This window comes from Crocodylus porosus, unplaced genomic scaffold (assembly GCF_001723895.1).
Source record: "Crocodylus porosus isolate Cpor-Errol unplaced genomic scaffold, CroPor_comp1, whole genome shotgun sequence".
Classification (NCBI taxonomy): Eukaryota; Metazoa; Chordata; order Crocodylia; family Crocodylidae; genus Crocodylus; species Crocodylus porosus.
Genome location: NW_017728943.1, coordinates 62,396,238 through 62,408,804, shown reverse-complemented (window position 1 = coordinate 62,408,804; position 12,567 = coordinate 62,396,238). Strand labels below are relative to the sequence as shown.

Below are 12,567 nucleotides of genomic sequence, written 5' to 3'. Positions count from 1 at the left end.
AATTAATGCTTTCTTTTTTTAATATGGATTCCTCTGGGCTATGCTTGCATACTATTCCGTATTGCCCGTGATTGCAAATGGCACTTGAGCCTGAGTGGTTAGAACAAGACAACATTTAAAAGGTCAAGATAATATGAAAATGTTTTTAGTTTATTGGCAAAACTACTGTATTTGGATGGGTCGGCAGACTGACAATAGTTATCTGGTGGCGTCCTACAGAAAGAACCCAAGGGATCAAGTCAGGTGGTTGAGGGAAGGGAGGATTCACTTGATCGATGAGCTTTCCCCCCAAAGTCACAGCTAGGGCACTGCTGGAAGGAAACTCTGCAGCAGCTTGGACTGAGCATTAGAGATTTCCTACCAGCTCGGCACAGGAAGTTGTTCCTGTGGCTCACCTGAGGGAGTTCCTGTTATGAAGCCAACGGGTGGTAGGTTGAAATGCAATTTCTGAGAGTGATGTAATCCTGGACACCACTCCATAGGCAATGATACTGGTGACCTGGTTACAACCTGCACTGTTGTTGTAGCCCCTCTGCTGGAATTCTGATCACAAGAAAGGGAAAAAAAAAAAAAGAGGGAGTGGAATAATTTAAAAGGGGAAAAAAAAGGTTTCCAGATTTCCTTTGTTTAAGTGAAGCATTTTCCTTTTCCACTTTATTTTAATACAGAGACCTAGTACCTAACAGATGGAGACAGGACAGATGCACTACTGGGAGTGCCCATAAAACAGGTTGCTAAAATACAAATGGGGTAATTCTTTTTTTTTTTTTTAAATAAAGTAACCATTGTTAAAACCTCCCTTTACCAAAAGAATTTGCCCTTTGGTCTCCGGATAAAGCTGGGGGGAAAGAAAAGAGGACAGTAAAAAATCAAATACATTATCTGTACAAGAAAATCCCACTGTACTGTATTCATGCATGTCAGGAGCACAGACTGGCATAGTGGAATACCAGAAATCGGTGTATATTTCAAGAATTTTTAAAAATTGATGATTATGTGTCTGCATTTCTTAGGACTCTTCTCCCACTTCCCTTCCTCAAGTCTACTACGATACAGGTCAGATAATTTTCTTTCCTTCAATTGCCAATCTTCAGGAGTTGCTTGGAATTAAACTTCCCAAATGAGTGACAAGTGAGGCTTCCAGCATACAGTACGTTAACACACAGAGCAAGTGAGTGATACAAGCCATTCTTGTGTAGCCATTCTTGCAATCATCAAGAAACAACCAGAAAAATTCAGAGGATTCATTAGAAAAAGGGAATGAATAGAGGGTGGTCTGCAGGAGGGAGTGGATATCAGTAAAACACACAGAGAAAATAAAAGGTTTGTTATGTGAAACACTGGTAACTGCAATTAAGAGAGAAGAGCCTCATTTCCATATCCATACATTTATTTAGCATCTTGTTTTCTTGGTCCTTATTACATTACTAAAGTAATATTTATCTGGCTAAGCAAGAGAGTTCCCTTTTTGTAGTGACAAACACATAACTTATTCAACGTTATGGAGCCAGAGTTCACTGCCAACCAACAAAGCACAACGCTGATAGGGTTGTTTGTTTTTTATAAGCTCTTTTCACCATTTGAAATGATATGCAACCACTTTCAAGATACATTCCACGGTATTATGTAACAGCTTTCCTAATTTGTAATGGATACATAGTTTTAGTATTACATGTCAAGTTGTGCATGAAGCATTTTAGTATTTCATTCAGCATATGCCACTTATAAATAATTTGATCTTTTTTCCCCAGAGCTGCCTCTAGCTTAGGGAAATAACCTACTGACACTATAAAAGACCCTACCTTCCGCTGGTATACATACCCTTCCATCGGCAGACAAAACACATAGACCATGTGCCTGGCCCTATTTAATTCACAAATTGTCAGTTATAAACGTGCTACCCAGAATTTTCAATATAGACTGCACCTTTGATGAAAGGGTTTCACACAGCAGCCACTTGCAATAAAGCATAAGCTAGCACCCTGTCCAGTTAGTGATTTGTGTTAGAAATGCTTGCTTTTGGCATGATTACTCCAGTATCTTTTATTCATGTGGTCCAAGTGAGTTGGTGGTCCTTAGACTAGCGAGTCAGGGTGCCTCTGTGCCAGAGATACTTGTCCATGAGAAGACCTGAGCATGTTCAGAGGACCAGTTCCTTTCATCCCACCAGATCTGCCCAATTTACAGGTGCAAAAAAAGGGTGAGATTTGATGTCTTCAGCACCAGCTGCTCCAGCCCCAAGACGCTCCACAGGGTTAAACTGCAAAAGCTTAAAAGATCCACAAAATTTAAATCAGTAAGAATGAGGACTATTGCTTAAAAAGATCTAAGAATTAGGTACATCACTGCCCAATCACATAGGCAACTTTTCAAGAGCTCAAAGCACAGTACATAAATATCTATAAGATCCAGCAGACAGAATACATTCTTGGGAATACATTCTTGGGAATTATTTCTTTTTTTCATAGGCATACATTTACATTCTGCTAAGACTACATATTCTACCATACAATCCTCTGGAAAACTGCATGCTTAGACTTCTATTCTCCAGAGGCTGTAACCTTATTTTAAAGGACAGACTCAACACCGTAGCTGGCATTATAGAACTGGGTGTGTTGACTTAAGTCTACAGTCACCCTTTCATTACCATCACAGTTAGGTAATACCACAGATGATGGACTTTAACTGTTCTCTGCTTGAAGTTTCATGAGAAGGTCACTGCAGTACTAGAAACAGCTTTTATTTTCTGAAGTGCTTCTATAGAGCTTTTCTACAGAATCTTTAAAGTCTTATAAAGATCTTGGTAAAAGCAAGATCTTGGTGAAAACTGGTGCAATACCTCAATGGAAATTTGCTAAAATTAAGCAGCTTGTTTGCTTTTTACTGTCAATCTAAAAACCATACAGCATACTCACAAAGGCTCAATTCACGTGGAAGGAAAGTCTAGCATCTTTAGTTGCTGAGTTTAATGCTGATTGGTTTCTTTAAAGGGATTGTAAAAGAAATCATGCAAACAGTCTAATAAAGAGCCAGCCAAATTTTTCTAGTCTTAGATGTTTGTTTTTTGTGGAGTTTTTTTATTTTTATTTTTTTTGGAGGGGAGCAGGGGCGTTTAAATAATATTTATTTTTCCTTTCGGTCAGAATGTTTCAGATCATAAAATCAATCACACAGCTTCTTCTCCTAGATGTCATGATGAGGTAGTATGCCTTCTCATTTCAATGCATGCCAATACGTAGACCTGAGAGTAAAAAAGAATATATACCCATATGTATTTTAATCAGCACTGTTGGCTCTACCATTTAAACTAATAATGTCACTGGTACAAGTAACTGTGTTACTTGGATGTTTTACACTGGCCAGCAAATGCACTTGCAATCACTGGCATTCTGACGTCTGCCGAAATAGAATAAGCGATAGCAGTTGAGAAAGTGTACATGAAGAATTTTTAATTTTAAAGTTTTGCATTCCAGGACAAAAACTTTTAACCTTGGAAAGTGGCATCAGCAACAACTCTAGGTACCTATGTTTTCTATTTCAACATGCTCTGTGCTTTATAGATGGCAAAATCTTGAAGCAACACACAACTTTGGTTGTGTACAAAATACCAAGCAAAATAAAGAAATGTAGTTAATTCCTTTGGCAAAAGATATAAAATACAATTAAAAGAGATCTTTGTTTTCTCTTTAGTGAAAAACACTTAAAGTTAGCTAGATGAAGAAGTTAGTTACAGTGGAAGCTATGTGCCACAAGACAAAGTTTAGCATTGTCTTCCATGTAGCTGAACACTGATCCCTGCAAATTATTTTGTAATATTATGACCTGCATAACCTATGCGGGGGTGGAAGAGGAAAGTCACAATGACAAATTGCTAACCATGCCAGAAGACCCTTTCTTCCTTTTCCTGACAAAGCTTCCTCAGCAATGAATGTTTCCTTGGACAGTGACACAACAAAAATTTGATTTACTAACCTATGCAGCTGAACCTCTATCCGCCAAGTTACCAGACAGCACTTGAGGGCTTAACCTGATCTGACACACTTCCTAATAGACATAGTGGTGGCTGCTTTATGTACACATAGGACATTATTATCTATATGAAATAAAATTGGGCAGCTGCCTCAAAGCAAAGGAGTACACTATCAGTCTGCAACCTCAAACTGTGAGTGGTAAGAAGCCTGTTGGTTGGAATAGTTAAAAAGTAGACCAAATGATACTTTAGTTTACAACTGAGACTAATCTAAGAAGTAGACTAGACAATGTATAAGTTTACAGCTACAGGAGTGTACAGGAGCCATTTCCTTCATTGCATATTGTTCAGCTGTTACACACTTGGGTGATGTTACACACATTGGTGCTACACTAGCACTCAATTTGGTGGCATATTGCAGCATGAAGTATGCTGGATTTATCTAACATCTAAATCTGACTTTGAGTTCTTTACATAGTCCACTTCCTTGACAAACAACCTCTTCTAGAATAAATGTAGAGTAGCCAGTTTTTCATTGATTTCTTTGGCTTATCAAGCTCTCCCACTCCCCTTTCTCAGGTCTCTTTAAGCACTTGCCTCTCTCAGAACTCAGTTCAAATCCAAGCCTGAGAGAGGTCAGTGTTTGTGACATCCCTACCCAAATGTTCTTCATTCAAAGTCCAAATCACAAGAACACCTTCCACAAATGCAATCAAATCAGTTCTAGGGTAAGTGTCCTAAGTTAAGGTGGAAATTAATTAAAGTAGTAGAGGAAAGGAAGGAAAATAGGATTAACTGCAATTCTACACAATGCATGAATAAATAGATATTTCTGCATTTCATGTTATCGGTCATGAATACCTAAATGTGGAGAGAAACTAAACACAGCAACTACTGTCCACCTTTCCTCTCTCTGCTGAAAACGTTAAACACAACACATCCATCTGGAAATTTATAAGTTTTCAATGCCAGCAAGCCCACTGCTTCCATCCTTCAATAGAGGATATGCTAAGAAAAGATATCTACCTGTTGCAAAAAACAGATTATTCACTATTTAAAACAGGAGTTATATTCTTAACGAAGAATGCCATGAATATCTCTCCTTTCTTGAAGCGTAGTGATACATTCTCAGTTATAGCAATGTCACAAGAAATGGTTAACATATAGCAGCAAGCTACAGTTTAAGTGGAGTCAAATGGCTTCGCTCTTTTTTGGACTGAATTAAATCCATCCAAACAACCTCTTTTAACATTTACAGAAAAAATCCTACAAGAGTTGCACAACACCTCTGAGAATTTCAAAAAAACCTCAACTTTAGCTTACCTGTTCTCACCTTGAAGTCAATTCTTAATCTTTTATAAGGTGTTTGGCATTTAAAAAAAACCAGATTATTCCAGAACAATACATTCATGCAAAATTCGTTAGTGCTGGTAGGACAGGTACCAACATCACAACAACCAGCTGTCTGTAGTTATATTTATTTTACCACTTCATTAGTTAGAAAAATGTTTGAACATATAGGCTTGCTTACATGTATAGGATAATTTCTCAGTTAAATTACCTGCTGAATGAGTGATCTGGCCTCCTCTGATATGTGATCTGGTACATTCAGAGAAGTGTGAGTGCTTATTCCTGCTGGATGGCATTCAACCAGTGTCTGAAACAATCAATCAGGAACACTTTTTAACCCACCTCATGTTGTTATGTTATGCTTGATTACATGACAATGTATGTGCCCATTAAAGAACTATAATTTTAAATACAGTGTTAGCTTCTATCTGGGTTGTGGATTCTGGGACTAGAAGATTCCTTGTGAACAACTCAAAGTCCACAAAGAAAGAGACACATCTCCCATATCCTCATTATAAAGCAAGAGTGTATAAAAGGTACTTGAACTCTTCCTGGAAGCATGGTTTTATATGAGTTCTACGTAATCTGCTTGTAGCCACATCTTTCACCTACTTCTGCTACATTACAATGGCCTTCTCCATTGTTACAATCCTTTTGAACCATATAAACTACATTTTGTTCAAATCTAAACTACTAGAGCTATACAATAAATCAACTGATTGGATGTGGCCAAATACTAATTATTTTAGAATATCATTTAACATTCCTGATAAGCAGTAATGTATTTTTCTTTTGACCTGTTTATTTGCCAAATATCATCATATAAGCATATTAACCACATACATTAACTTTTAAAATAATGGATTGTGCTATATGCCTGCATTAGTTCAGGCACTATATTAGACAGCCTCATATGAGAAGACAAAGTAGGAGGAGAGGAGATTCAATCCACTTTGTTCATTGGGTGGTAAATACTTACAGTAATTGATTGATGAAATATAGATACCTCAACTGTGGACCCAGCTCTTATCTGGTTATACACTGCACCATCTCTTACCTTCCCTGTGAGGAGTTCAAACAGAATGGCACCCAGACTCCACCAGTCACAGGCTTCTGTCTCTTCCAGGATAGCTCCAACCTCTGAATACAAGACATTTAGAAAAAGATCAATTACACATTCAAAATGAACGTATATATTTACATACCTAATAGTAAACATTGGCTGAACATATACTAAATAATACATAGCTTTCATAATGCCTGCAAATTACTTAACTCTGTAGTGTCCTATTACAGATTCCATTTTAGGGGCACCTACACATTATCCTTAATACATGAGTTGTACAATATGGATAGTTTTAAGCCTAGCAAGCATTCAAGTTAGGGTTCTTCTACACTGGATTTCAATTTTGCCTTGTAAAATGAAGTTTGAGAGAGACAGATTGATCGTTCTTCTGAATGAATTCTGTTTATCTACAAAATAGGGACCTGGCAAAAACAGTCAACTATGTCCTAGAGAGTGAAACCATAACTCAGTTAGCTATCTCTTGGCCAAAGGGCAAGGAGGAGATGAACATAGTTTGTCCAGGGGGAACTGGACTGAGATCACAGAATGCATTTCATATAGGCTACTCAAAGTCATCAGATGGTAGTGACTGAAAGTTACTGATCTGATTAAATTCAAATCAATGAACTTGTTATAGGAAGTTCCCATCCCTACTCTCCAGCAGCCACCCAGGAACTTTTTTCATTATTCTTTTTCCTCAGAAAATTGCAGACAGCAAGGGAACAGCAAGACTGGTGTACACGCCCATTATATGCATTCACATGCCCACAGTTGTGGCAAACAGCATCTGGCCTTGACAGACAGTCTCATTTAAAAAACTCAAGTCTGCCCTAAAATATGGAGTATAAGAAATCACAGGGAAGAGAAAATCTTAATTCTAAGGGTCAAATATTCAATAGCTATACTAAAATTGCTTTTGTATCAAAATCCACACCAGATTCCAAGCAGAGCACATTGATTAGTATTTAGTTATGTAGCAGTTGCTATGAAACACATTATGCCAGTTTAGGAAACGCTTGTGTATCTTTTTATGGTGACAAACATGTGGATGACAGCAAAGGAACTACAAATGCATCAAATCATTGTAGCAGGGAATAGGAAAACAGTGACTACAGTTCCCCAGCTGCCCAACATACTGACAGCCCAGTCACTCATGGAACCATGAGCACTGCCACTTCTATTAGCTACACTGAAAGTTGATGTTCAACACCTTGATAATTGCACTTTAAGGCAATGGTTACAATAGACAGTAAAAAAAGAAAAAGATTCGCCACACATAGGGTATGGACATACATAACAATTTAAATGTTTCCCTCGCTTTATGCAGGTTCTGTATGTGCGAATTCACTCTTATTCGATGATCCTTTTTATACCAAAAATTTGTTATTTGCAAGGTAAATTCACTCATGCACTTGGTGTGGTGGAAGCCCACAGTCAGCTGCTTTGTGCAGTGCATTGTGAAACTGACTCCATAGGAGGAGGAAGAAAAAATTATTTGAGCTGGGTGGAGGTGCCCCAGCCAGGCTGCAGCACCAGCCTCTGCAGCCTGGCCTGATCTGGCCCCATCAGTGTGGCACCCCAAGAGCTGTGAGCCATGAAGCTGCCTGGCAGCAGCACCCATGGCTGCCACACCGGATGACTGGTGCCCGTGCTTCTGGAGCTGCAGCTGTCCTGAAAGCGTCGCAACGCTATGTCCGTACAGTTGAAGGGGTCAGTACAGTCGAGGTCTTGGAACATATCCTTACTTGTTACATTGTAAAGTGGGTTCCCTTTATCCGAACTGGAGTTATGCACTGTTTTCCAGGAACGCGTGTACAGCATAAAGCGAGGGAAACCTGTATACTAGTATTCAACTATACCACTATAAGCTGTTCCAATGTAATTATGTACTGTCTGCTCCCCTATACAGCTTTAAGTGGAGCTAAACCTCTGTAACTTTAAACCTAAATCAAACAGTGTTAAAGTTCTTTTTTAGCTTATTTATACCCGTAGAGAAATGGACAGACCTAACAGTAAGTGCTTGAGACATGCCTCTTCCCTTCTTAAAACAGTTTAAAGTTACATCTGTCCATATCCATAAGATAAGGGTTGTTTTTTTTTTCCTTTTTAAAAATTAAGACTGTATCTAGTTAAAAAAGCAAGTTTACTGGTATAAGGAACTTTCATACTGGTATAATTGAGTACTTGGGCTTCTTTGAGTATATACCTCCTGTTAAAAAGAAAGAAAGAAAGAAAAACACCACACCCCAGCTAACACAGCTGTACAGTGCCAGATACAGAACTGCATCAGAATCATAAGCACACCTTTTCTAAAAAGCCTTTTTTTTTTCATTGAGGGAGACCTTCTAGTTGCATGCCTTTAAAAAAACCCAGGCCATTCTACTTGCAGGTTGCAGAGTCCCAAAACATCTCACCACAAACTCCTTTGCATGGGAATGCCCTTTACTGGTTCCTTTAGAAAATGAGCTTTCCACTAGAAATTTCCACTAGAAATGATTCTGGGAGACAGAGCAGTACAGGCATTGCAGCCTTCATCTGCCCCCTCTCCCTTGCTCTTTGCACTGAACCCTGGCTGGGGAAAAGCATGGGGAACAAAGGCTGCTCCTGTCCTCTCATTCCTGAGAGGACAGGAGCAGTGGGGAAAAGCTCTGTGCCCATGCCTCAGACCAAGCACTCTGGTCTAGGAAGTGGGCGAGGAGTACTAGAGCTATCCTCTAGTCGGCTCCTAGTGCCTGGGAGCTAAGTGGAGCAGCAGCCTGGCAAACTTCCCTCCCCCACTCTTCTCCCTTCAGAGGGGACTCCAGTCCAGGGAGTGGGCAGGGAGCTGTGGGGGAAGGGGTGCGGATCTGCTCAGCTCCTGGCATCCCCACACTGGATGGCAGGGGCAGCGGAGACAGCCTCCCCAAACCTGATTCCCAGTTTCCAGATTTTGCAAGCTTACCTCTGCTGCCCAGCTGGATGATGGAGGTGGCATTTAAAGCCCAGGGTACCAGGAACCGGGCAGGGAATAGTTTACCCAGTTCCACTTCTGGGCCTCGAGGCTTTGCAATCCCTACCCCCATTGCCCAGGAAGGTGGTTTGGATGGCAAGAAGAAGCCAGAAGGAGCTGGCAAGCCCCCCAGCCTCTTCCCCAAACTAAGTGTAAGGAAGAGGCAGGGGAGCAGTGGCTGGTGCTCCCCTCACCTCCCATCCATGTCACACACCAGGGTCCTTGGTGTGAGAAGTGGGCAAGGGGCTTGCAGTGCTGCTCCCTGCCCTTGGCTCCCAAACATACTAAGCAGCACCACAAAACCCCTGCCTTCTCCTCACACCAGAGACCTCAACATGTGGGAAGCACCTGGCAGCTGCCCCTCTCCTCTCCTCTCCTCCCCTCCCCTCCCCATCCATGGGAAGGGCAGGAGCAACTGCCCCCTGGTGCATTCTCTAGACCAAGGTGACCCCAGTCTCCAGAAAGTAAGGAAACCTTTCCCCGCAGCTCAACCTCTCCTGGTCCTTAGGAGGAGTTAAGCTACAGGGAGGTGTGGAAACATTCATTTTCCTGGGAGAAACTCACCAGAAGGCATTTCTACTGGGTTGGAGTCAGGCTACTTTTCTCCCGGAACCACCATTTTTGGTCCAGGACAAACAGCATGAATGCTTGCATGCTTGTTGTTTCTATTAGGAGAACATGGAGTCTCTCAGTAGAAACATAACGTTTGTATGTGGCCCTAAAGCGAACTGTACACTTTGATTATAGTTCATTAAAACTAAGGCAGCGTGAATGGAAAATAGGATTTAACAAAACACTTTGGACTCCTCTACACAGGCAGTTATTTTAGAACAGTTTTATCTGATTAACTCCCTGTGTGGATGTTCTTACTCCAGATTAAACATAATGGAAAGCTGAACGATTTACTATTAGATGAAGAGAGTGAGATTTTTCCACACATCAACCACCCTGTGATAACTGCTGGTGTGCACATTGTAATCCTTCATCATGTGGAAGCTAAACCACAGCTGTTTAACTCCTAATAAAAGAGGGATAAATTACCAAGATTTAGCTTTTACTTAGCAAAGAGAGGGCGCATCTACAAAAGATGTTTACTGCAGAGCTGCCTAATTAGCTCCGCACTAAATTTGCAGCATCTACATGCGCAGGCCTGTTACCCCACAGGAAAAGAATTAACTTCACCAAAGATTAGTACTTGTAAACACAAGTATTATCCTATGGTGGCGTTCTTCAGTGTGCAGCAGCACATGTGTAGACACTGACAGGACTGGCTGGGGCATAAGCATGCTTCAGTGCAGGGGCTGTCTGCTGGCCAGCCCCACACTCTCACACCCCTGCCAGCCCCTCTGCAGCACACTGAGCCAGGTCAGAGCAGCCCCAGGCTGGCAGGCTGACCCTTCAGGCCTCTTGCCAGCCAGGGCTGCTCCAATCCAGTTCAACATGCTTCAGTCCCAGGAGCAGGTATAAACACAGCAGCTGGGAGCAATAAACTCCAGCGCAGTATGCACCATAGTTTATTGCATCACATTATTTTCACGTGCAGACACACCCAGTAAGTACATACCCACAGGCAGTTACAACAGAACAACTAACACAGAGTAAATCTGTGACCTATATTACCCTCTGAGGAACTGTTTTTCAGCCCATCCCCTAAGAGTGCCTTGTTCTGAACTAGTTGACTATTAAAACTATTATTAGAATTTAAACTTAGAATTATAAATAGACTGTATTCTGAAATAAGACCATCCACACAGGAAGTTAATCAGAATTAACCATTCTGCTTTAAATTTACCCCTTTCCTTAATACAAATCTACTTATGTGGATAACTAACCCCTTATAACATGATAGTGCCATACAATACAGATAATCTAATCCCTAAAGGCATGGAGGGGTAGGGGGAGGAATCCAAAAATAATGATTAGTATACAATGATCTTCTCAATTCATTGACACATTCTGTTTCATAAAAACAAACTCCCTGAGCTCAGAAATCTGACAGGACTGGTCCAGGGTAAAGAAGGAGATTATAGAAAAGCTTATTCTAGATAATGATACTGTTCCATTATTTTGCTTTAGTGGGAGTCAGTGCTGACCAGTTCGTTGAAGAATCAACCTCCCAACACCTTCAACCAGAGAATCACAACGCTGTTTGTTACAAAAGGTTGGTAAATATTACCTTAATTTACAGATTGGCAAAATGAGGCACACAGATATTAACAGACGGAGGAAACTGAAGCCCAGCTCACCTGGCTTTAAGATCAAATCTAACCATACAAATACTGGTAACTTACAACATAAGAAGAGTTGCATCAATACAGGTCACTTTCCCTACGTTGACACAACTCCCAAACACCAAAATGAGATAAAAGTCACACAACAAGGGATTCAACTTATTTTTTAAAGGAGGCATGGCAGTACTATAAGCAACAGGAACAGACTCCAAATGATCAGTACCAAACCGATACAAAATTTTTAAGGAAAAAGTCATGTAGGTGAAGCATCCGTATCAAATTAAAGGTAGCTTCACTCTTCTCCCAAACTACTCAGTGCTTCCTCTTCAGCTCCTGTGCCCTCATCGGGCTCACTCTTTTCATTTACAGAATTACAATAAGAGATTTTCTTTCTTTTAAAAAGTCACTGAAAATATGTAAACATGTGCTGTTTACATTCCCTTACTTCGAACAGGTCACATTACTTTTGAGGTTATATTTGACAGTAATAAATGCAGAATGCTACATCAATGTTACTGCATTTTATCTCAAATTCACATCATAGGAAAATTTAGAAACTATAGATTATTAAGTGTTTTCAAGTGATACAAAAGTAGCTAGCTAATGTAATATGCCACACAGTGCATACGCTTTTTTTTAAAGCTTTAATAATACAATAAATCTAAACCACAATATCTGCCTTCATGAAGAAAACATTTTCATTTCTACCCCTCAGCAAAGTAAATTAGACAATAAATGGTAGTGACCTATAAGCCTAAGTGAATAACATAGGGATACCTGTGCCAGTCCTTTATAAACCTTGAAATCAAGGACCCTATTCACATTCTTATACATATAAGTGACAATGCTGTGATTTCTAGAAATAACTGTACAAAATTATGGGAAAAATTATACAAAGGAACTTGTAAGCACAAGATCCTTTCAACTGGAAAAAGATGTTAAGGTAAACAAATCGGGAGTT

General features: G+C 40.1%; 1 protein-coding gene across 2 annotated transcripts in view; it reads right to left on the bottom strand.

Moving 5' to 3' along the window:
* Positions 1-1,369: 1,369 nt before the first annotated feature.
* The window catches only part of RPS6KC1 (ribosomal protein S6 kinase C1), a 137,191-nt gene continuing 125,993 nt past the window's right edge, over positions 1,370-12,567 (bottom strand). For both annotated transcript variants that reach the window (XM_019549457.1, XM_019549456.1), the window contains 3 exons: positions 6,378-6,460; positions 5,532-5,627; positions 1,370-2,269 (listed from right to left, as the gene is read on the bottom strand). In XM_019549457.1, coding sequence (XP_019405002.1) covers positions 2,159-2,269; positions 5,532-5,627; positions 6,378-6,460 — 290 coding nt within the window. In that variant the 3' untranslated portion in view covers positions 1,370-2,158. The remainder of the gene's footprint in view (positions 2,270-5,531; positions 5,628-6,377; positions 6,461-12,567) is intronic.